This window comes from Rhincodon typus, chromosome 3, assembly GCF_021869965.1.
Source record: "Rhincodon typus isolate 14 chromosome 3, sRhiTyp1.1, whole genome shotgun sequence".
NCBI lineage: Eukaryota > Metazoa > Chordata > Chondrichthyes > Orectolobiformes > Rhincodontidae > Rhincodon > Rhincodon typus.
Window position 1 is genome coordinate 94,004,752 of NC_063334.1, and position 25,728 is coordinate 94,030,479.

At 37.9% G+C, this 25,728-nt stretch overlaps 1 protein-coding gene across 5 annotated transcripts in view; it reads left to right on the forward strand.

Moving 5' to 3' along the window:
• The window catches only part of rad17 (RAD17 checkpoint clamp loader component), a 52,375-nt gene that overhangs the window by 14,664 nt on the left and 11,983 nt on the right, over positions 1-25,728 (forward strand). For 3 of the 5 annotated variants that reach the window (XM_048595176.1, XM_048595175.1, XM_048595179.1), the window contains exons 4-14: positions 144-227; positions 952-1,017; positions 5,291-5,453; positions 6,620-6,756; positions 7,168-7,220; positions 11,365-11,490; positions 15,770-15,839; positions 16,910-17,021; positions 18,953-19,147; positions 22,836-22,921; positions 23,231-23,377. In XM_048595176.1, the coding sequence (XP_048451133.1) occupies positions 144-227; positions 952-1,017; positions 5,291-5,453; positions 6,620-6,756; positions 7,168-7,220; positions 11,365-11,490; positions 15,770-15,839; positions 16,910-17,021; positions 18,953-19,147; positions 22,836-22,921; positions 23,231-23,377 (1,239 nt within the window). The remainder of the gene's footprint in view (positions 1-143; positions 228-951; positions 1,018-5,290; positions 5,454-6,619; positions 6,757-7,167; positions 7,221-11,364; positions 11,491-15,769; positions 15,840-16,909; positions 17,022-18,952; positions 19,148-22,835; positions 22,922-23,230; positions 23,378-25,728) is intronic. The other 2 variants (XM_048595178.1, XM_048595177.1) reach the window with 2 other exon arrangements.

Sequence of the window (25,728 nt, forward strand, 5' to 3'; positions counted from 1 at the left end):
AATCCAAATGGATTTATCAGTTTTGGACCTAATTTCTTGTTACAATCAATTTTACAACTAGTTTTACATTTAGATCGTATTTTGATTGTAGTTCCAATGCTCTTTCTCTTTATGGTGTCATTTAATTTCATTTTCTATTTCAGAGTGAACTTGCAGTTCATAAGAAGAAAATTGAAGAGGTTGAAAGTTGGCTAAAAGCCCACACAATAGAGAGATTTCCCCATCAGGTGACACAATACATTTGATTTGCTTTTTTTTTGGTCTTGTGATCTTCAATGGAATTTGAATTTATCCCTAGAATAATGTCAAAATATAACTTTGATTTCTCTCCTCTGCTGCTCAGAGGAGTTGACTGAGGTTAGTGATTGCCACTGTGAAACTAGAGTGTAAAAGGCCATTTCTAGATCAAATTGTGCTCCCAGAAAGCCAGATCAGAATATGGCTGAATGGCAACCCACCCCCTGGCTTCAAGTGTCACGTTAGCTCAACAGTAGAACAGGTCATGGTATCATTCCTCATTCAGGCATTTGAGCATAATCTTGGCTAAAACACCGGTCCATTGGTGAAGGAGTGCTTGGAATTGTATTTGAAGAATAAGAGGACAGTTCTGGTGTATCAGCCAGTATTTATCTTCCAATTGGCATGACTGACATACTTATCTGGTCATTAATTTAGTTGCTGGGTTTTGGTCCTTGCTTGTAAGAATAACTTGCCATGTTTGCCTATAAAACAAGGAACCATACCTCAAAAATTAATTGAATGTGAAATGCTTTGGGATGTCTTGAAGCACAATAATATGCTTCAGATCTGCAGTTGACATGATCCTCTTAGTCAGGCAGTTCCAAGAGAAATGTCAATAACTGAGGAAACTACGATATTTTGCATCAGTAAGGTTGATGAAGATATTCAACCACCTGATCAGAGACTGTCTGTCTGTTTTTACTGCTGTAGAAAACTGGCTGTTCACTGAAGCTGCTCACGGTGACCTCCTCTTTCTGTGACAACATGTTGGATAAGGTCAAGTATGATGGGGCAATATGGAACTCTTCGAGATCTGCAGGAGGTTGTTTTCTTGCATAATAGTCTTTGGTACATTCTTCTTTTTGCTATTGCCTTGTGCCTACAGGTCATCGGGAAAGGGTGTCGGTTTACATTCCAGCACTGAGAGAGCTGCTGAGCCTTGCTTGCATAACAGCCAAGAAAAAGTGAGAGTTGCTGTACACTGATAATAGAATACTGACATTCTGTAATGAGAAAGATCTCCAGAACAAATGAACAAGCTCTCTCTTGCCTGTCAAGAGTTTAATTTGTCCAGCATTAGGAAGACAAATGTCATGGTTCTGCACTTTGCCATACAATCATCTAGTAGTGTTGATAGCTTCAAATATCTAAGCTGTGAAATTACTACCAGTCTGTCACTTGATGCTGAAATCAACATACGATTGTTATGTCCAAGCTGAGTAGGAAAATGTAGAACAATGGCAACCTGACTTGAGAGCACCAAAACCAGAGTCTACCAAACTTTGTGTCCATGATACAAACCTCTGAAATGGTGAGACCTGGATAACATCTGCAAAGCAGGAAACAAGGCTGAATGGTTTCCACCTTCACTGTCTTGTGCATATCCTTGACATCTTTTTCTAGGACAAGGCATTGGCACTGAGGTCCTGGTGAGTTAAATTAATCAGTAAACACTTATTGCTAAGACAAAAATGTTTGTGCTGGCTCAACCACTTTGGATGGTGACTGTATACCCAAAAACAACCTTTCATGTGAAGTGGCGACTGTGTCACAACCTCCTGAGCATCCATTCCTCCTACAAGAACACCAGCAAGCTTAATATGCAGTTGACAAATTGAAAATGACAGCTGACATACAATTTCTCTGGAGTCTGACTGTTTGGAAGAGATGAGCAGAAATGGGAAGCACAGCTGGTTGAAAAGAGGGCCTGAAGAAAACAAAGACCAGCAAATCATGCACCTTCACAACATGCTGTTGTCCTTTGCAGAAAATATAGCAGATACCAACATGTAAGCGTGGGACTTCTAAGCCACACTGTTACCTTATGCAGAGTTGAGATGACTACATCGGTGCAAATAATGTCTTTCGAGGAGGAAGGCTGTCTACATATATGTAGATTGAACATTCATCTATCATTAGAAAATGTGACAGTAAAAGGACCTAACTTTTTCCTACCTGATTGAAGTATTTCATACTATTTTCTGTTGGTCTATTTCCATACTGAAGTTCTTCCAAAGCAGTATATTTTTAAAGGTTATGCTACTTCTCAATTTTTAAAAATATTGAACTGGATTTTCTGATGGCTAGATGGGTGTTGCACGCCATGATCCTGTAAAATCACCAATGTAGCAGGCACCAAGGGAATAATTCATGAAACTGAAGATTCTGATGGGCAATTCTCCTGCATCTAGAACCCTCCAGAAATCTCCATTTAAATTTGAGAATTCCGGGGGCTTTGCTGAAGTTGAGGTGAAAGTTAAAAGTTTGATATTTAAAAGTTAGACAATTAAATACCTAGTCTTGATCCCTGGGGAACTTTTAAACTGACTCCTCACTTAGCACACTCCCAATTACATCTATCCCAGCCCTTGCACATCCATTGGACCCTGATAATTAGAATCATTTGCCTGAAATGCAGAACTCCTCCGTAACATTTTGGAAAAAAGGATAGGCTCAAGAGTAGTAGAAAATGCAGCCCCTTGCAAATTAAAGGATTTTCCCATTTTAGTTCAAATGGGTATGGGTTAGATCCACAAACCAAACTTTCTTTATAACTCTTGTTTTCTCTGCTTCTTCAGTTGCTTACTCAATTCCCTTTTGAAAACCGTAATTTAATCTGCTGCTATTACAGCCAATGCATATCAGGTCCTAACGATTTGCTGCAGAGAAAAACCCCATGTTGATGTTGCTTCTTTTGTCCATGACCTTGTATCGGCGTCACCTGGTTCTTGATCTTTCTGTCAATGGGATTAATTTTTCTATCCTGTCTTCATAGATAACTTGTGATTTGAGCACCCTTATCAAACCCCCTCTGAGTCTTTTCCAAAGGGAACTGCCACAACTTCCCAATCCATCAGCATAACTGATGGCTTTGATCCCTGGAATCACTCTTAAAAAATCTTGTCTGCACTCACTCTCTCTAAAGTCTTCACATCCTTCCTAAAGTGTCCAGAATTGAACATGCTTGCAAGTTGAAATTGAATCGGTGTCTTATGTAGATTGAGTTGCACAGAACGGAAACAGACCCTTAAGTCCAACTTGTCCAAGCCAATCAGATATTCTAAACTAGTCCTATTTGCCAGCATTTGGCCCATATCCCTGTAACCCCTTCCTATTCAAAAACCCATCCAGATGCCTCTTAAATGTTGTAATTGTTACCTGCCTCCACCACTTCCTCTGGTAGCTCGTTCCATACATGCACCACTTTCTGCATGAAAAAGTTGCCCTGGGGGTCCCTTTTTAATCTTACCCCTCTCACCTCAAACCTGCTTGCCTTAGCTATGGACTCCTCCACCCAAGGGAAAAGACCTTGGCTATTCACCCTAGCCATGCCCCTCATGATTTTATAAACCTCTTCCAGGTCACCCCTCAGCCTCCACGCTCCAGAGAAAAAAGCCCCAGCCTATTCAGCCTCTCCCTGTAACTCGAACCCTCCAGTCCTGGCAACATCCTCGTAAAAGTTTTCTGCACCTTAAGTTGAACTTTTTGCACTCTGTATGAAACATAATTGAGCTGCTTTCTCAACCTGCTCTGTCACCTTCATCAATTTGTGAAGATACATCCTGAGGTGTCTCTGTTCCTGAAACTCCTTTTACTGTTGATGACTGAAATTCACATGGGTATTGTAATTCTGTGTGCAGTGAATGAAAGTAATAGGACATTTTCCCTTCTACAGTTGTACTTCTGACTGTTGTTATGATCTCAGCTGATGTTATTACAAGGCAAGTAAGATACTAGACTGAAATTTGGCATGATAGATCATTTTTGGTTTTAACAAGATGGTTTCTAATTGACGCACACGTCTACCACGTAGCAGATGTGGTTTTAACAATAAAACAGAAATTTGTTGCTCAAAAGAAATGAAGATAAAATAGAATAGATGGAACTATTCACATGTAACACACGCTTAAGTATTTTGAAGCACATGGTAAAAAGATAATCTCATTAATCCCAACAGCATCCCATTACAGTATTCAAATGCCAGAGACTATTTATTTCTCTTTCCTGTGTAGGGTTTTACTTGGCTGTGACTTAAATTATCAATCATGAGAATCTGATGGCCTCTGATCCATCATATATCTAGGATTAGACTTTCTCAGCTTCACATAACCCCTTTGGAGTTTTAACCAAACATTTCTGGATTGGAGCCATTTAAACTAAACTCCTTCAGACTGAGGTAATCTCATTTTTTAAGTCTTGAATATCTCCCTTTCTCAAGAGCAACTGTTTCTACACATTTAGTTCAGCCAAGACTTCTGTAAAACTGCCAAACTGAAACCAAAAGGTATTTTTTACAAGCTATGTGTGTGTCCCTTCATTCAAAAGGAAAAAAAACTCCTGACCTTCTAAGCTAAAAGCCTAATTTACCACTGTTTACTGTGCTCCTTCCGAATGGAAATTTGTTTGCATTAGCCTCCAGAGCAATCTCGTTTTTTTAAAAGAGGAATTATGGCTGCAAAAGTACTTGCAAGTTCGTCACTTAACCCCGTTCAGGCACAGAAAATCCATATGCCATTATTTCAAAATCCCAAAATCCAAAACAAGTCATAGACTATATATCAATCATGCAATTGGCTTTACATTTCTGTAACTTTACTTGTCCAATCCATTGCAAGCCAATTCCCATGATGTTTTCAACATTTGCTTCCTCAAAGCAGTGCTTACAAAAGTGGTAAGTGATATATTTTTTCTTTAATCGGTTTTAATGACTTTTAATAATTTCTGATGTTAGTTTCAAAGGAAGCCAATTAGTGTCTTTATCACCATCCGGCTGAAACCTGCCAGGTCTACACAACCGCACCATCCTGGGACCTGCTGGTCTTTGTGGTGGATGAACTCGCTTCCAAGCCAGTTGAGCCCTTGGGGAGCTGTGGACTAATCACAAATACTTTAATATTTGTTAAAGAAGTCTCAGCCAATCCTTATTACAATGCAGTATGTTGTTTGCTTGCTTCCTTATTTGGAGTATCAAATTTAATAGCTGTAACGTATCGAAAATTTCTCTGACATATGATTGTTACTCAAGTCTGCATATATTTTCCTATTAAAGGGTGTTTCCATCTTATTACTAACGGGTGCTGCTGGCACTGGCAAGACTGCTACAATACAAGTTCTTGTAAAGGAGCTGGGAATCCACCTGCTGGAATGGACAAATCCTTTATCAGAAAACCAATTTAAAAGCCATGATGAATTTAAAGGCTGCTTTAATACTGGTAAGAGCAGATTTTGGCCAACTCGGTGTTCAGGTGCATTGTTTTGAATGATCCAGTTTTTGCACCAGTGCACATGCTTTCAGTCATCTAAGTTCAGACAAAGAATTAAAACTTGTTTTTGTTTGAACTATATAACACAATTCTTCTATGAGAAAATTTTATTTTTGAACGAACAAACCTTCTAAAAGTGTTGTGATTAGTTACATGGCAAATGGCATCTGTGTAGGGTATGGATTCATTGTTTTATATACGAAATGGCAGTGTGTTGTCTATTGCAACATGTCACTGCTGATTTTTAGATTAGCTAATTTGATCCTACATACTGTTTTCCTGTGTTCGTGGCACTTTATGGAAACAGATGTTAAAATAGAAGATTCTGACAACCGGAAGTGCTAAAATGCACTAAGAAACTGTCAACTGTTTCAAATTAACATTGGTTTTCTAAAGTGTAATTTTATCCAATTATTATTTGGAAAAAGTTATTTGTTTTCCAACAGTTCTGATTAGGCAATTGATGGGATCTTTTGACCTATCCAGAGATCACGAGTATGTGATGTACTTGAACAAAGAAATGTTACTTGGTCACCACTTTTCTGAGTAAGGTTGTGAGGCGTGCTCCCTAAAAAGCAGGATGAGAATAAATAATTATCATAATTTACAACTGACTTTGGTCCTAATTGCAGCATTTAAACAGAATCCTAAATAATTTGCTTCTGTCTTGAACGGAGCAGTTTTTATTCTTTTTCACTTATGCAAACAAGAGCAATGGTGATAAGTAGTGTTTTCAATTTTGATGGAAGTCAACAAACAGTGGGTGATGGGATGGGAGACTTGAAATATTTTTTAAAGCGCAGTATTTCTGCTGCTCACTTTTTTTTTCTTATTTTGGCTTCCTCTTGAAGACTTGCTAGCCTGTGGCCTCAAAGCTGAAAAGGAGCCCTTCAATTGATCATGCCATTAAGTTATTGATAATTTAGAGACTTGGTGTTGCCATTCATGTTTTGCTGTCCAATCATTCAGCTATAGTAAAAATCTCTCGTGCAACTCTCCATATAACAACACATCCTTTTTATGTCTATATACCAATTTTATTTCCTGAATCGAATAGGAACAGGTTTCTCCAGTCTATTTAATTTTTAAAAAACATGATCTTTGACTATCCTCAGAACCAGGTTTTCGGATAAATATCAGCAAGTCACAGTCTGTTCTATTTGAAGAATTTTTATTGCGAGCCAACAAATACAAAAAGCTTCAGATGCTGGGCGATAGACTGGAGACAGACAAAAAACTGATTCTTGTGGAAGTGAGTACAATCTTCTTGAATTCCTTGTTCATTGTGAAGAATCTTTCCATAATTAACCTGTTTAATGAAGGGGTGTTAATGCTTTGACTATTATGGTAAGGTAATCGTCAAAACTTCTGGAAGTAGTGCATCTTAAATTTTTTGATCATTCCACTCATTCATGCTTTTCAAATATTGACTTTTGAATTATGCAAGATTTTTTTTAAGTTGAAAAGTATGTTCTGTGCTCATTGGAAAATAGAAATTCTACAATAGATACAGCAAACACTTTGTATTCTAGAATATCAAAATATTGATCATTCACAATCATTGAATATATTTGTACTTTCCAAAATATCAGACCTCCCTGTTCACTTGAGAGAAACTGAGTGTGTACAGCTATTGATAACTCTCTCATTTCTTGATTCACAGGATATTCCGAATCAGTTTTATAGAGAACCTTCATGTATGCATGATATTTTGAGGTAAGTTTTCAGAAGTATATATATATATATATATATCAGTGAAAAGAACTACTGTTTGTACTACAAACATTTGCAGTTTTCTGATAAACTGTTTTTAGAATTACTAAAGCAGTAGGTATAGAACTGCCATTGAGCCAACACTTAATATGTAGAAATTATGAACACAAGAATAATTTTCTTTCTTAACTACCACTTTGCCAGGAGTACTAATTCCAAAAAGTCAAACATTTCTTCCAAACTGAATATCAATAGAGAGATTCTTTTATGCATGTTAATTTATAGATTTCTTTTAAAAGCTACTTTGAAGCTTTTTAAGACTTTGTATAATGTCAAGTCAATTACTCTTGGGTTCTAATTGTCTAAAATCACTCAAATAAACCAAAGCTAGTATCAATTTTTTTAAAAATGCTGCTAGTGTACTATTAAGCACAAAAGTCTTCACTGGTGTCATTTCTGTCTGCAAGCAGCTTTGTGACGGTTGCTTTTCTAATTCAGGTCTTTGTTCAATAGTTTTCTTTAGGCCTTTACACAAATCATGTCTTTCAATAGAATTATCATTCATTTTCCCCAGGATCTAGCTCTCGATGGTCATTTCCATCCAGCTGTTCACTTGGTTGAAATATCCAGCCAATTTCTCCCGACATTAAAAGCTCCGTGTCCTTTTCTTTGAGATTCTGTCTGGTAGTGTCAACATTTCATTTTAACTTTTTAAAGATCTTTTGCAGATACAAACTAACTTTCCCAAACAGGCAATAGTCTGGTCCCTTCTGTGGATGAAACTCGGGTGATGGGGGTGGGTTTGACAAATTGAATAATGACAATACCTGGAACTGACCGAGTAGAATTCTCTTCCCAAAAGTCGAGATGATGGTTTACAGCATATTCATTCACCATTCATTCATTGATCCCTTCCAAACGAGGATGACTCTCTTCCACTCTGTTGAGGTTGGTTAGCTCACCGAGCTGGTTTGTTGTTTCGCAGACGTTTCGTTACCATGCTTAGTAACATCCTCAGTGCAGCCTCCAATGAAGCATCGGTGTGTTTTCCCACCTGGGTTTTAAACTCTGGGGTCCATTGAGACGGATTGCCTCACTTCTGGTTTTCCTTCGTAGTGGAATGTATAGGGGATTGAGTTCAATGTGTTTATTAATAGCATGAGGGTGCTATGAGAGTGGAAGGTTGAGAGAGAGTTACAGCATATAGAGTTGTGTTGACTGCAGTTTTGGTGGCTTTGTTGTGCTATGCTGTGAATGGGGATGACTAATTTGCATAATTGGTCATGAGTCTGCATGAAACAAAAACCGAAACTGCTGAGTTTCTCCAGCAAGTCTGGAAACGTCTGTGGAGAGAAAGCAGCATTAATGTTTCTAGTCCAGTGACCCCTCTTCATATGCTTGCATGACTTTTTCCTTGCTCAAGGAATTAGTCTAAAATGGGGATAGGTGCATTTTGCATGGTAAGTTCATATTCTGGCTGAATTAAAACAGATAAAACTGTTTTGAATGTAAATGGCCATAATAGGGTTTTAAAAAAAAACTATATGGTTGTAAAGGTGGAGAACAATCAGTGAAGATGCATGCTGCACATAAATGAAGGAGACCCTCCATCAAAGGTGTTTTTTAAAAAAAAAAACTGCTGGGTAAGGGACAAAGCAGTGCCCCACCCTACAAACATTCCACAACTGATGAAGCGGTACACCTGCTGCATCAGGTCACAATGTTGTCCTTTGTGGTATTCAAGAATATCCCTCCCATTGGACCACATTGCATCATGCCTGCCAGAAGTTGTACTGGATAGTATGACAAATACTATTATGATCCCAGCTGGTGTTACTGCTGGACAAATCTGATCCCAGACTGCGGTAACATTTCTCTTAAATATTTTGAACTAGTTCCTTCCTCAAGGAAGAACTATTGTTATATCTGACCCCAGCCAGTTTTCTGTGACCTGCACCTAAAGGATTTCCATACTTGAAGCTATCCTGAAGCAGAAATCAATTCTTGATTCTTGTAAACCAAAAGCAAGCCAATAACTGTCCACGTTTTTGCTGTCTGATCATGATATTCTCAGAATATAAAGAAATTCCAATTTCACTCCAGGAGGGCCCCAATTTCTGTTGGGTACAGGTTTAAAATCATGGCTTGAGAAATGCTGACGTATTAATTATTTAAGCCTTCTTACACAGACTAAAACCCGCATTACCCCTGTTTCAAAATCCAGACTCTGATATAGATGATGAAATACATAAATCACATATATTACACCACAATACATTATTTAGAAGTTCTGTGAACAGATGCAATAGATTGGCATTAAGTAAAATTTATTGATTTGATAGTTCAGATTATTGATAACACTTTGCTTTAAGTTTACTACTTGCCTACACTAAGCCTATAAACAAACTTACATTCCTGTATTTCATCTTATGCACATTCATAGATCAGCATGGCATACATTCAAGATAAAATTCACAAGTCCCGAAGTGATTATACCTCAAATAACTCATTCTGCAACTTAGCTGAATGAGTTGTAATCACTTTTGACTTGTAGTTGGATACATGCCTGTGATTGTTCTCTCGCTCCATACTTAAAGTCGTTTTCACTGAACCAATAAGATTACACATAATCCAAAGGTACACAACTGACTGGAAAAGTCTACCTATTAAACTATTGTTGGATGCTGGAATCTGTCTGAAAACCACAAATGCTGGAGATCACAGTGGGTCAGACAGCATCCACAGAGAGAGCAAAATAACATTTCAAAGTCTAGATGACTCTTCAGAGCTGACACTAATTTACATCTGATTCATTAATGGTTTTGGTTCAGCATATTTCACAATCTTCATTTACAAGTCTTGTTTATAGGGGCAGTGGTTAGCACTGCTGCCTCACTGTCCCAGGGACCTGGGTTCGATTCCACCCTCTGGCGATTGTCTGTATGGAGTTTGTATGTTCTGCCAGTGTCTGTGTAGGTTTCCTCCAGGTGCTCCAGCTTCCACAGTCCAAAAATGTGCAGGTTAGGTTGGATTTTAAAAAAAAAAAAAGAAAGAAACCAAAACAGAAGTAGCTGGAAAAGCCCAGTAGTTCTGACAGCATCTATGAAGAGAAATCCACATCAACGTTAACGTTCTGCTTGCCAAAAAGGCCCTCAGCTTCCAGTTGCCTGCCACTTTAATACACCATCCTGCTCCCTGGCCAACATCTTTGTCTCAGGCTTGTTGCAGTGCTTCAGGACAAGCTGGAAGAACAACACCTCATTTTCCACTTGGGGACTCTGCAGCCCTCTGGACACAAATATTGAGTTACATAATTTTTAGGGCCTGAACTCCCCTTTGTCCTGGCCCCCTCCCCCATACACCAGGCCTTGTATTACCATAGTCTGTCATTGCACACTAGCTATTGTTAGTCACTAGTAGTCTCCATTAACAGCTATTCACCCTCCCAGCCAGATAGTTATCAACTCCTTTGTCCAACAATTTTCCTCTGTTTGGGCTCTATCCCTACCTATTGTTTACTCCTTACCTCTTTCCCCACCCCCCCCATCTTCTGCATATAAACCAACATTTTTCTAGCTACCATCAGTTCTGAGGAAGGGTCACCAGATCCAAAATGTTAACTCTGTTTTCTCCTTCACAGATGCTGCTGAGCTTTTCCAGCAACTTCTGTTTTTGTTGCAAGTTAGGTTGATTGGCCATGCTAAATTGCCCATAGTGTCCAGGGTTGTGCAGGTTAGTGGATTAGCCATGAGAAATGCAAGGTTACAGGGTTAGGTTTGGCGGGGTGTGAGAGTCTGGGTAGGATGCTGTTCGGAAGGTCAGTGTGGACACAATGGGCCAAATGGCCTGCTTCCACACTGTAGAGATTCTGTGAATCTATGATTTTATTTTAAGTCAATGGCAATGTTCTTAAAAGTTTTTCAATTGTTCTTTGTATAAAGTATATAAAATGACTACAGAAGCTTAAAGTAGTACAGTGCAGAATAAGATGACTTAAAACATTGTGCTAGCATACTCAACAAACCCGTATTATAAGAATCTTTGGTAAATACGTATACTCCATTGGAAGAAGAGTATTTAAAATCTGTTGTTAGAACATGAAATCTGAGCACAGAAAGAAATATTAAATGCTCTGTTCTTTTAATAGGAGGTTTGTGCAAGTAGCAAGGTGTCCACTGGTGTTTATAATTTCTGATAGTGTTAGTCAAGACAGTGGTCATCGGTTACTCTTCCCTAAAGATATTCAAGAGGAATTGGGCATTGCGAACATAAGGCAAGTACTAACTGTACTGTTAATGACAAATCTATGTTTAGGTGATGGAGTATGTCTTTTTAAATAGGTTCTCCTGATCCTTTTATTTAGTTTACATAATAAAGCAGTATGATCTGGAGTTGAATTATTTCCTGGATTTTTAAAAATGTTATAAATTGCAACTTGTTTATTGGAAAAATGAGTAAGTTTTAAATTTGTTTTTTTCTTTTATTCTATCATGTGTTATGGGCATCACTGGCTAGGCTAGCATTCATTTCTCGTCCCTAATTAACATTGTGAAATGTGGTGATCAGCTACTTCCTTAAGCTGCTACATTCATTGGCAATAGCAATTCTGTTTGCAAAGGAGTTCCGGGATTATGACCCAGTGACAGTGAAGGAACGCTAATACTATTCCAAGCCAGGATAGTACATGGCTTGCAAGGTGTTGTTGCTCCCGTGCATCTGCTATCCTTGTCCTTCTAGGCGTTGGAGGAGCCGTGGTAAATTGCTGCAGTGCATGTTAGAATGTTCACAAGTAGTAGCAAATTAAAGGTAATAAAAACTGCAGAGTTGTTATTATAGGTATCAGGAGTCGATTAGCTCAGTTGGCTGAATGGCTGGTTTGTAATGTAGAGTTAAGCTAACAGTGTGTGTTCAATTTCTGCACCAGTTGAGATTACCATGAAGGACTTTGCTTCTCAATCTCTTCCCGCACCTGATGCATGTTGACCTCCAGTTAAACCATCATCAGTTCTCTCTAACTAACAAAAAAGCAGCCCTGTGGTCTGCTAAAACTATGGAGACTTTACCTTTTATGGCAACAATTTTTTCTGTCCTGATCACAACTGTTTAGATAGTGTCTCATTTTTGCCAGCAGTTTTCCCACATATCAATTCTTCATGTGTGGCCTTGACTGTGGGTGTTAATCAATATGAAAAGCATTACTACCAAGCAAAACATATTGAGAGATAGAGGCAAGAATAGATCACACAGCCCTCTGGGCCTGCTCTGCCATTCAGTATGGTCATGACTGATCATGTGTCTCTACTCCACTTTCCACCCTTTTCCTTTATCCCTTAATTTACTGAGAGACTGAAAATCTACAAATTTCAGCCTTGAGTAAACATCCATAATACTTTCTGGCTAGAGAATTCCAACAATTTGCAATTCTTTGAATAAAAGTAATTTCTTCTGTGGTATCTGAAATGATTAACCCTTTTACTGAGTCAGGGCCCCTGTGTTCTAGTTTCCCCAAGTCAGACAGAATGATCTTGTTGTCTTTCTTTGTATTTCGATGTGATTCCCACTCATTCCTCTAAACTCCAGAGAATATAGATCTAATAATATGATAGGACCGTCTTATTGGAACCAGTGTAGTAACCCAATGTAATAACCTGCCTCCATTGTAAGTAAATCTTTCCTGGGATATGCTAGCTAAAATTGCAAACAGTACTCCAGGAATGATTTAATCAAGTCAAATACAATTGCAGTGAGACTTTTTTTTTTTTATTCCTGTATTCCAATCCTCTTGTAATTAAGGCCAGCACCTAATTTTGTCTTCCTGATTGCTCTCTGTACCTGCAAGCTAACTTTCTGTTTTCTTTGTATAAGTATATGCAATCTTACTACCAAAGTTAATAACTTCTTGCTTGTCCACATTACATTCCATCTGCCATGTTTTTGCCAATTCACTTACTTTATCTAAATCTCAAGTGTCTTGAGCCAACACTTGCCACTGATATGGATGCCAGTGCACCCAAGCAATCATCAGCTCCTACGTACTACAACTGCAAAACATTGGCTGTCCAGTCATTTGTCTCTTGATTTTAATTAATTAAATTGGATGTCAAATATTTTCAAGATGAATTTCTAAACTGTACTCTGCAACTATAATAGTTTCCTGATTTTTAAGCCACTTCACCATTCAAAACAGACACTGAAGGAATACCTACCAATCCCATACCTGTTTTCCTGTGGTGTTACACTTCAGTACTGACAAGTAGAAATGAGCTGAAGGGGCTCGCTGCTGCCAGTTTTTAATCTCCTGCTGTCCTTGTCGCACAGGTCCCTCTCCCTGTCTGCTTCATAGTGCTGACTTGCTGCACATTCCTCCCCTGAAAATTATTCAGGATAATATTTATTCAAAGGCAGAGACTTATAATATTACAAAGAATTGTAATAGGCCTGAGAATCAAGAGAGATTAGAGATCACCAGAAAGCAACCAAAAATTTGATAAAAAGGGGTAAAATATTATACAAGAAAACACTAGCCAAGTGTTTAAACTAAATTTAAAGAGTTTTTAAAAAGTTAATCTAAGACTATCCTTAAGTTCCTTAATTAGCCATTTTCCCTTATGAGGTTTCATTTTTTAAATGAAAATATCTTTGTTGAAATATTAAATCATTTTTAGTGCTTTCCATTGTTCACTTACTTATTTGTAAATACAAGTAGTTAAGGACCCAGTGCTGATCTTTCCAGCACCTCACTAATTAACAGCCTGCTAACTTGAAAATACCCTGTTCCAACTCTCTGCTTCTGGCTCATTAACCATTCTTCATCCATGCCAATGTATTACCCCAACTTCACAAGCACCTACCTTTGCATATTAACCTTTTTAGTACCTTCTTATTCAAATGCCTTTTGGAAATTTATGTACACTACATATTTAGCTCCTCTTTGTCTACCTATTGGAATCATGTCCAAAAAAAACGAATTTGTTAAGCATGACTTTTTTTCTAAATCATACTTGCTTTGATTGTACTACAACTTCATTTTTCTAAGAGCTTTGTTAAGACTTCTTTAATAAATTCCAGCATTTTCCTAATTAACTAGTATCATATTAATTGACCTGTAGTAACCTGTTTTCTTTTTTGTCTTCCTTCCTTCAATAGCCATGTTACATTTGCGATCTTACAATCTGAGGTACCATTCCAGGATCTAGGAAATTCTGTAAAATTTATAACCAGTACATTCTTCATCTCTACAACTACCTCTTTTAAAATCCTAAATACGGGCCATCATGTTCTGGTGATTTGTAGGCTTTTAGCCCTTCAGTTTCTCCAGTATTTATCTCTGCTGGTATTGATTGCTTTAAGTTACTTGCTCTTCATTGACCCCTTGTGACTTCTACTGTGAAGACAGAGGAACTGTAGTTTTCAGTGTCTCTGACATTTCCTCACTTCTCACAGCTTATTCTGTCTCTATCTCTAAAGCACTAACATTTACACTAGCTACTGTACTTTGTTTGTACAAGCTTTTACAAAGAATATAATCTGTTTCTGTTCCTGGCTAGCTTACTTGATTCTCGCAATTTAAAAAAGGCAAAAATAGATTAACTTTTTGGTCCCTTTTCACTGATTTCTAAAACTTCCCCAATCCTCAGGCTGACTTTGTTCTTCACAACTTTATAAGAGTCTTCCTTTAATAGGAGCATAGATGCAAGAGTATGGCACTCACTTATTGAGCCTGCTAACCCATTCAATCAGATCATTACTGATCATCTACCTCCAAGCCATTTCTGCACTATTCCCATATTCCTGATGTCATTAGTATTCAGAAATCTATTGATTTCTGTCTTGAACATGCTTAATAATTGAGTTTCTACAGCTTTCCAGGTTAGAAAATTCCAAAGATTCATCACCCTCTGAGTGAAGAAATTCCTTTGTCTCATTCTTAAGTGACTTATCCCTTATCCTGAGACTGTGTGCTTTGGTTCTTAACTCACCAGCCAGAGGAAACATCTTACCTGCATTGACTCTTTCATACCCCATAAGAAATTAATATCCAGTACTTGTTCTTCACAAGCCATTAGTGAATCTTTGTCACTAATTTTTGCCTTAAAAGAGCATAGTTCTGTTGAAAATTGTGAATAATTTCTTTAATTGTTTCCCACAGTTTATTTACTGCCATAACTTCTATTTACCCAAGCAACCAGAACTAGCTCTCCCTGCAAGTCTGATCCTGTCCCCATCCAGTATATGCATTTTTTAAGCAGGGCTAGACATCACAAATAACAAATTATGGACTTTTTTTTTGTTATCCTTCTGCCTAGTTTGAGATTTGCTGAGTTCAATTCTATCATCTCATTCATTCCTGGCTAAAATGAGATTATTTTGGTTTTACCAAAGATTGAACCTCGAATGTGCTGGTCTGTGTGGTTCAAATCACACCTAATAAAAAACTACTGTGAGGGCTCATCACATGTTAATTATTGCATTCCTGATGAATTCTAAATCAAGATTTTTCCATTTCTGCCATGATCCATTATATTGAATATGTTCCCCTGTTTTTTTGGCAGTTTTAATCCTGTGGCTCACACAAGCATGTTGAGAGTTTTAAATAGAATAGCTTCTCAAGAGGCTAGTAAGGTAAGTTTTAACAGTGTTAACTTTTTCAGTACTCACCCTGACTTCTTTGAAAGGGTTTGTTTTGGAACTTATTTTAAGTGTCAGTAGCTCGCTGCTAATTTGCTGAATTTATAGTGATGTAATCAGATCTCACTTGAGAGTACTAAATTTGATTCTGGGCACTATGTCTTGGGTATATACAGAGAAGAACAACAGAGCTGATTCCAAATTTAAAGGAGATGATCTTTGAGAAAAAAGATTATAGATGTTTACTTCTATACTAGGCTAGTTAAAATACCTCTGCATCTCAAATCAGAGCTCCTTCAGTAATTACAGGTTGTAACTTCATGTCCAACAGTATCAGGACTGGGCTTTTGCAGAACAGAGAATTTTCCAGACCACGAGAGTCTATATGTCCAGTACAGTCCAGGCTCTTGGCCTGTGCCACACCTCACACACTGAGACCAAAACTCAGTTTGTGGCTTGTGTGGCTGTTCTTTCTGGCCATCTTGGCCTTAGCTGTCACTTGTCTTGAGGAAGATGAGGTTGGAGCTGAATGACAAATTTGAGTTTGCACTTCAGATCACCAGCACCTCCTGGTGGAGTTCTGAGAGTTACAGAGAAGAAGAAATCTAACCAGCAGTAAATAGTCAACTCATTCTGTAAGTCGAAACTTGACTTCTTAGAATGAATCTTAAAATTGTAATGGAGGGAATGAGATAGGTGCTGACTTAAAACTGAAGTATTGTGCGTGCTGGCCCATAATTTACTGGACCAGAGAGTATCGGATAATCGAGATACAAACTGTACTTGAATATTCTTCTTGAATACCTTTTTGTAAATATGTTGTTAGAATTATGTTTTCCATACCCTTTTCAACTTTGCCTTTATAACCACACTTGTATTTGCTAAGTTAATTGTTTTTAAAAATGGATATCTTGTGCTCAATTAATTGTTGATTTGTAACTCTTGTTATGTTCAGATTGTCTTGCTTACTGTCAATAATAGCAATCAGTTGGGTAGTGAATTTGATGTTTTTATCCAAATAAAAATCACAGGTAAAATAATTTTCTTAATATCCTGCAATGCAGAATGATGGGAAGACTACTGTTCCTGACAAAACTGTACTAGAGTTGCTCTGCAGAGGCAGCGCAGGAGATATCAGAAGTGCAATAAACAACCTTCAGTTTACTTCAGTGAAAGGTAATTATTTACAATGGTAAATTGAAAATAAGTCAACTTAGTAAATAGTTTTAACAATACAGAATTAGTGATTATTTTAAGTTAGTAAACTAATAGTTCAAAATTAAATAACTGAAAACTTGAAAGATGTGTATTTTAAAACCTAGCATGTTGTAGCATTTAAGGGCTGGAATCTCAGAGCACCATAGTCCTCATCCTCTTGCTAAAAGGTTAGGCTGAGGAGCTCTGCCAAGGAAGGAAACAGCTGCCATGTGGCCATTTAATGATCCATTTGTCATTAATAAACTTGAGGCAGGACTTCCTCCCTTCAGACAGGAAGTCCTGACTCAGCTGCTGGCCAGTCTCAGGCCAGCAATCTTCAGCACTGGCAACACCAATGAGAGTGGTGACAAATGCTGGTCTGCACTCGGCACTTGAGTTGTGCTGGATCGAATTCTGCAAGTGGGTAAATGTTTCTCCTGGTGTTAGGGTGGCAGGGGACAACGTTTTGAGAGGTCATGAATGGGGGGGAATCTAGGGGACACGTGCCTTGACAGGGTGGAGTGCCCTCCAAAGGTCCTTTTTAGCTCTATTAGGAAACTATTCCCCCACCCCTGCCACTAGGTAAGCACAGGATGGGGCCCCTTGTGATGATTAATTGCCCACCAAAAGACATCAATTTGATCTGCAGTGTGTCGGCCACTTGTGCCACCCCATCACGAGTAACGATGCAGTGGGAATGGGGAGGGAGAATTGGGTGGTGGACAGGTCAACTGATTTTATAGTTCTCCCTTCCCACCTTCAAAGCCAATGGTATGGAATCATAAGCGCTAAGTACATGAGAGTGAACCTAAAAGTTTTAACTGGAGAATGTAAACAAAATATATAATTTTTGAGTTTTCCCATGGGAATTACTACCAAATGTATCCTTCAGCTGATGCAGAGTTAGAGAGGAATGTAACCAAGCTGCAGATCACGAGCTTGTTCGATCCTCACTTTAAAGTTGTGCATTCTTTATTTTGCAATGTGCCTCAAGTTTTGCTATTTAGCTATAAACATTATGAAATCTTGTATGACAAGAGAAGTAGAATTTTTGGAGCAGAGGTACAGGAGAGGTGGAAGATCTAGAAGATGCAAAAATGAGGCACCACACCACTATAAGCAAGAGTTGCAATTAAAGTATGACCTTTTTTTAATATGGGCATCTTAAATGGGAATTTATGAAGGAAAGACTTAAAACTACACATGTGCACAGACATATACTATATTTAAACAGATTGGTTGGGCAAACTTCCATACTTTGTAGGGACGTTCAACGTTCTAGTTAGTTGTTCTCTGCTAGCAAGGGATATAAATAGCAGGTAAATTTGTTTAGTCTTAGTTGAACTTGGAAGCATAAGAAGAAATCAGCTCTGCTTCTGATTAGTTAACAGTGATACTTGCAACAAAGGAATCTGGGAATTGTATGGAAACAGAATCACAATGAGCTGCAGTTGCTTCCACAATAAAAATAGCCTGCCACTGTGAATTGCGTAAGTTAAACTTTGAAGATTAGTGACTTTTTCAGGGCACCATGGGCTTTTGGTGCTTGTGAAACCATATTCCAGTATGAACCCCTACTTTAACAGGAAGGAAGAACAAATTAAATTTCTGTGCAAGACCTCAATGAACAATGATGTAGTAGTGTCAGTTGTTGTATCTTTGTAATGAGTCATTCCAGTGATGAGCTCACTGAAACTGGTGCTACTTTAAATTGTTCTTGTGTGCCGTAATCCTAAAATGTAGAATATGCTAAAGGTAATCAATTTTAAAATGATATTCCCTAATTTAACCAATTAGCTTCTACACAGTGGTTTCTTCAGATTTCTACTGCGACGTATTTCATAATTGCAGTACTTCATCTGCATGTATATCTGCCTGCACATAAACATGGTAATCTTCTGACAACTCAGGCTGCCCATTGGAACTGAATTCAGCACAGAACTATAAAGGAAAAACTTTAATAAAAGCAGGCATGTCTTCAAGAGGAAAACATAAAGAAAAATCTTCAAAGGCAAATGAAAAGGGAGGTGGCCTGCACACCATTGGAAGCAAGGACCAATCTCTCTTCCTGTTTCGAGCTCTGGGAAAAATAATTTATTGTAAACGTAAGTTGAACAAGTTTTTTGACAGCTTCTTCCAAATCTGTTTGAATTTGTCAATTTGTACAGGATTCACTGCATTTGTATATGAGCAGGGCAGATATCCTATTTTACACAATATTTAATTGCCCAAATTAAATAGGTTTACATTATTTTAAGGCCTCAACATTAATTGATCTGAGTAGGCATATCCTGAAGTGAAGTATGACTAACTGGTTTCTTCTTGAATAGGATCAACTAAAGAATATTTTACACTTGTAATGCTACGAAGTATGATGTGAGGTAGTAGGAGGTAGGAGGACAAGTATTACAACTTCTGCAGTTGCATCGGAGGTGCCATGGGGGGAAGAATGAGGTAGTGTTACGAGTGTGGAGGAGTGCACCAGGATGTTATGGACAGAATGGACACTGCAGAATGCTGACAAAGGAGAGGACGGTGAGAGGTTGCAGAAATAGTGGAAGATGATCTTTGAATGCAGAGGCTGGTGTGATGGAAAGTGAGAACAAGAGGATGCCTGTTGTTGTCCTGAGAGCAATGGTAAGGGATGAGACAGAAGTGATGGAAATGTCAGACATGGGTGAGGACATATGTGGGAAATGGGTCAGACAAGGCTGAGGACCCTGTCAGTCACAGTGGTTGCGGTCCTTGGTTAAGAGATGTCAGAAGCACCCCTGTGGCAGGTGGCATTATCGGAGCAGATAAGACAGAGAAACTGGTAGAATGGAATGGAACCTTTACAGAAAGAAAGTCATGATGATACTTAGTCAAGGTAACTGTGAGTCAGTCAGTTTGTAATGGATATTGGTCCTGTCCCCATATTACCAATTATTCTTAACACATGATCTATTTATTTACGCATGATCTACTTCTTAAATCTATTTTAAATGAGATTAAATGCCTCTTTTTTTGGGAGAAGGAATGTTTTAATGGCATCACCTGAAATGTTCTTGTGCAGTTTTCCTTGACAAGTCAATTTTTTATAACATCATTGATTTTATCCTGCGTTCATCAGAAGGAAGTCCTGACTACGTTAATGGGATTCATCACAATGTCTCCTTTTATCTTAGAAAATCCTCATCATAGATGACAAAAACTGAACTTTTTTTCTATATCAAGTATGCCTTAATAAACTTAACTTCCTTAATAAAAAATGCTTTCCTGACTTCAGCCAGGAACATCAAAACAAAGTTAAACAGGTCATGTAATTTTGCTTTGCGTTATTTCATTGGCTACAAAATAGAGCAGTGGCTGTACTTCTGAAGTAACTAAACAGTAGTGAAAAAGTTTGAAATGACAAGTTACATTATATACAATGCAGATCTTCCTTCCCCTATTTATTTTATAGATTCAGAAAAATGACAGAACCTGGAATTGGCCACATTTTTCTTTTGTGACTACTGATGGAAGAAATACATTTTTAGCCATTCTTAAATATTGCTTCCTGACATACAGGTAGTTCTCCTGTAACGCGATAGTTGCATTCGTGCCTGACCTTGTGCTATAGAAAATCACGCCAAAGGAAATTGCTATATCTGTACAGCAGAAAGTTCGCATTATCCAAACAGCGTCCGCTATTCATCAATCATGTTACAGCCAATTCCCGTTAATGAAACGTGTTATAGCAGAACTACCTGTATGTCTGTTGCAACTGTATAAAATACGTTGCTGGTATCCTTGAATTTGTGCCAGTCTTGGCTCAGTTGGTCACACTCTGTCCTCCTGATTCACAAGACTCCAGGTTTAAATACTATGCCAGGGCCTGAGTGCAAAAAATCGACATTGGCAGTCAAGTGCAATTCAGATTGAGTGTTGCACTCTCAAGACACCGTCTTTCATTTGAGACATTAAACCGAGACTTCCCTGTTCAGTCGGCTGCATATAAATGATCTCATGGCACTATTTTGACGGGCTGGGTTGTTCCAGTGTCTTGGACAGTTGTTATTGCTCAATCAACATCACAAACAGATATTCTAGTCAATATTGTATTACTGTTTGAGAGTTTATGTGCTTCCTACCTTACAACAATGACAAACTTCATTGATTGCAAAGTTCTAGGAGACATTGATCATGAAAAGCACGATCTAAATGCAAGTGTCTTTTTTTTAATCAACTCTATGTTCATTTTAAGTACTGTGCTTTTTTTTTTGATTTGCTGGTTTAGGTTAGAATATGGTCTAAATTTGAATACTTAAACTGATTGAATTTTAAGCACCAGCTGCTGTGTTGAGTTGCTAAACTGGATCAGAAAGTCTTGATTTTAGAGTTCCTTTACTTTGGTAAATTGAGATTTGACCTGTAGAATGAGTCCTGTTTGGCTTCAGTTTATACAGTAACTTATTTTATTTTTCCATGTATTAGCATGTGATGGTAGTGTTTGAGATCAATTGCACATAACTTTTCAATAACAGCATGTGTTAATTTAGTAGAAACGCTGTAAGACACAGAAGGAGACTATTCAGCGAATCGAATCTGCTCGGCCATTCAGTGATATCATGGCTGACTACAGCACTCTGTAAAGAATTTCACAGATTCACTACTCTTAGAGAAAATAAATTACTCTTCGTTTCTGTTTTAAATAAATGATCACTTACTCTGCAATTTATGCCCTCTACTCCTAGACTATCCCATAAGGGGAAGCAAATTCTCCACATCTACACTATAAAGCCCCCTAAGAGCCTTAAATATTTCAACAAGGTCAGTTTTCATTCTTATAAATGGCAATGTCTACAGACCTAAATCTACTTAACCTTTCCTCAAGAAAATTCTTCCATACCCAGGATCACTGGTTACTTCACAGTATTGTAATTAGAAATAGAAACTGAACCAAAGAAACAAATACCAAGAGGGGTCACGAAAGTTTGAACAAAGTTTTTTTTTTTTTTTTTTTATTTAAGAAGCAGGGGCAGATAGAAGCCAGAGGTCTTGAAAGATGGAAATCCAGTGCATGAGCCCCAGATGAAGAAAATATGAATGGTAGCGTGAGAAAGTGGGAATGCACAAGACGTTAGAGTTGAAGAATCATTATAAAGACTGTTAGATTTTTTTTTTAATTGTGGATTGAAATGGGAAAAGGACTGATTTGAAAACCAAAGATTGTGGAAAGTATGACTGCACTTTTTAAAACATGTTAGCTAACACTCATTGTGAGATGTAAGTGCTGTTTGTTTGATGGGCTGGAGACAGCGGTTACATAAGGAGATAGTTAGTTACATAAGGAATGAGATTTGTCCAACAACAAGTAGGTGATGGTTTGTGAAGTGGTGCTCAGTTGTTGAAAACAAAGGCCTTCTGCATGCCCACAACTATGTCGTTGCCAGGTAGCTGAACAGCTTGTGGTTATGAATCTTTTTGCAGAAGCCGTCAGACCTCAAAGAAGGAAAAAGTTTGCCATTCTCTCTGGTAAAAATGATCTTTTTTTCTTTTATTCGCTCATTGGATGTGTGTGTCACTGGAGGAACCACGAAAGAGTCACTTGACCTGCAATGTTAATTCTGATTTCTCTCCACAGATGCTGCCAGACCTGCTGAGCTTTTCCAGCAAATTCTGTTTTTATTAACTTTGTGTAGATTGTTGCAATTTATTCTAATCCATACTTCTGTTCAGAAATCCAGCTTTTGAAATGGGTATCTCACAAATTTGTGTATTTATTTATACTTGGTCAGTTTTCTTTTAATGACCAATTTTATTTTTAAGGAGAGCTGCCTAATGACTTGAATTTGAATCCATTACCAATCCATTTATCTGAGCATGAAAGGGATCCACTTCTGATCCATCCTGAGGTAAGATTAATCCTAGGCAGAAACATTGAAGGTGGGAGTGGGTGGGCCATATCAAATATTCACATACTTTGCATTGTTTCTACGTTTGTCAATTCAAATTTTCAGCATTGCCCAAACTTCCATTTCAGCTTTGTATTGGGCATTTAGGACAAGATACTATCAAAGGAGGCTTGGAATTGTTTGCCAATTAACAGAATAAATTCCTGGAAGAGCATAGACTTAAAGAATAAATTGGTAAAATTAACAAAATTTATAGCGTCACATTACATCAGTTTTTAAGCATATTTTTATATCTGATCCATATTTCAGGAGGTGATTGAAAATTCACATATGTCTGAGGAGCTATTCAATCTTTATCTTCACCAAAATTACCTTGATTTCTTCAGCGACATAGAAGACGTTGTACGGGCTAGTGAATATCTTAGTGATGCAGATTTCTTAACGGTAGATTGGAATGTAAGTAACTAACTGATACATGGCAACACCATGGTAATTTTCTTGAAAATCCAATAATTATGTTTGAAATATAAGGGAGGGAGTGGATCTCCTGTGTTTTGCATTTTGAGCTAGTTAGCATACGTTGCTTATTAATTTGTTGCCATTAATGATGGAAATGAATTTGAAATTTCAGAAGGTATGCTTAGTAAGGTTGTATACTACCACCTTTTTTTTGCTAACTTTTTTTTAATGAAAATCAACAAACTTTAAAATATTGTGTGATGTTTTCAAACTTTGGGGAAACTACTTGAATGACAGGCATTGATGCTATAGCTCTGGTACTTTTTAAAAAGTTCACTTTTTGAGTACGCTTGCTTTAAAAACCAATTTTATTTAATGAATGTGAATTAAGGAAGCGAAGCAGTGGCGTTTTCTCGTAGTATGCCATGTAGTCTGTAACCCTCCATGATGTGCAGCATTATTTGTGTCCCCCCACAAGTGAAGAATGGATTTGCACTGAGCAGTGACAGTTGACTGCATGGAGGCCTTGACTGTCCTGAACCTGTTTAGCAAGGTTAATTATTAAATTGTAGTTCAAAATCTGCAATTTGATAGATTGGGTTTGTCACAAGGAACTTATTAGTGACTTTCCTTGCTTCTGATTGCTTGTTCCAAAAGATACGTGATTATGGATTTTGCTCAGGAAGCTTGTGCAGGAATAGGCCATTCAACCCTTCGTGTCTAGTCACCATTTATAATCACTCAAGTTAATAGCCTGTTCCTGCTTTTCCCCCATATTGTTTAATCGCTTCAGCCCGAGTGCTGTATTCAACTCCTTGAAATCATACAATGTTTTGGCCTCGACTGCTATCTGTGGTACCAAATTCCACAGGTTCAGCACTCTCTGGATGAAGAAACTTCTCCTCATCTCAATCCTTTGCCTGTGACCCCTGGTTCTGAGCTACCCCATCATTTGGCAATTTTTTTTTTTTTTTTTTTTTTTTGCACCTATCCTATCCAGTCCTGTTAGAATTTTATAGGTTTGTAAGAGATCCCCTTTTCATTCTTTTGAACTCCAGTGAACATAATATCCTAACCAATTCAAACCTCTCCTCAAACATCAGTCCTGCCATCATGGACTGGCAGTGAGCCAGTTTCATGAGCTTGTGGCTTTCATCAGTCAGTGAGGGGGAATGTTGTTTTGTGAGGACAGGCATCAGCAGAGGCGTATTGAGTGAAGATTTCTGGTGTACGTTGCTGTATTCAATTAAGTGTCAACAAAGTTTGTGAGTGGGGGTATGTGTGTTTGTGTATGCGTGTGTGATTATTAGATTTGTAACAGCAGTGCCCCATGTAAACCCAGTAGTTACCAAGGATAGCTACAGAAAACAGCAGAGTTCTAACCAGAGTCACTGTCAGCCATGTTGGATTGCAGTTGTGCCTTAATCTTTAGCCATCCATGTAGAAATGCAATTTTTTTTTTTTTTTTTTTTTTGAAACTAGCATTGTGGAGCTGGAATTTACAGGATATGGTTTCAGAGGCTTTGAGAAAAAACATGATTCTGTGAACTTTTCAAATAAAATTAACAAAAATTCTACAGAAAAATATTAAAAAACACATCACTTTTTGATTGTAAATAAATATCACTGAGGTAGAAAAGTGGCCAAAAGAAGCCCTTCCCAGAGCCATAATACACTCCTGGGCAGGCTGCCCCCTTTTTATACTCTTGATGACACTCAATATTCCTTACAAAGGGATTAGTCCTATGTTGTCCAAATGATCAGACTTAAATTTAATAGGTTTTTCGTATCTAAGTAGCTGGTTCAAATTGATTGGCTAAATTCAAAAGCCTGTTGACTGGGTGAAATCTGCTGCTTGGCCTGCTAACTGATAACTTGGCCTTTTAATACAAATGTTTCAATGTGGGTGCTGTCTGTGTACTGGCAAACTTTCAAGCTGCTGCTCGCAGACACCCATTTTTAAATGTCTAGCACAGAAAAAGCACATAATCTTTTAAAGGGATCCGCAATGCTTCTCCCACCCCTCCTGCCCTAGCATTTTAAAGCACCAAATTCTAACTTCCTGCCTCTCATTCTACAAGTACACTCCCAACTTTGCAACATTTATAGCTTGGACAGTATAATATTCCCATTAATTGGCTTAATAATAAGCTCATTTGAGTGTGCATTATTTATTTAACATTAGGGTGGGTAGAATGCTGACGAGCTGGACACCCCTTGTATTTTACTCGTTCCCATGCCAAATACCTGCTAGGCAATGGGTCTATAAAATCCAGCCCACTAAATTTGTGTCATTTCAACAGAATTTATACATGACTCTCCTCTCTCCCCAAAAATGTTTTGTTGTT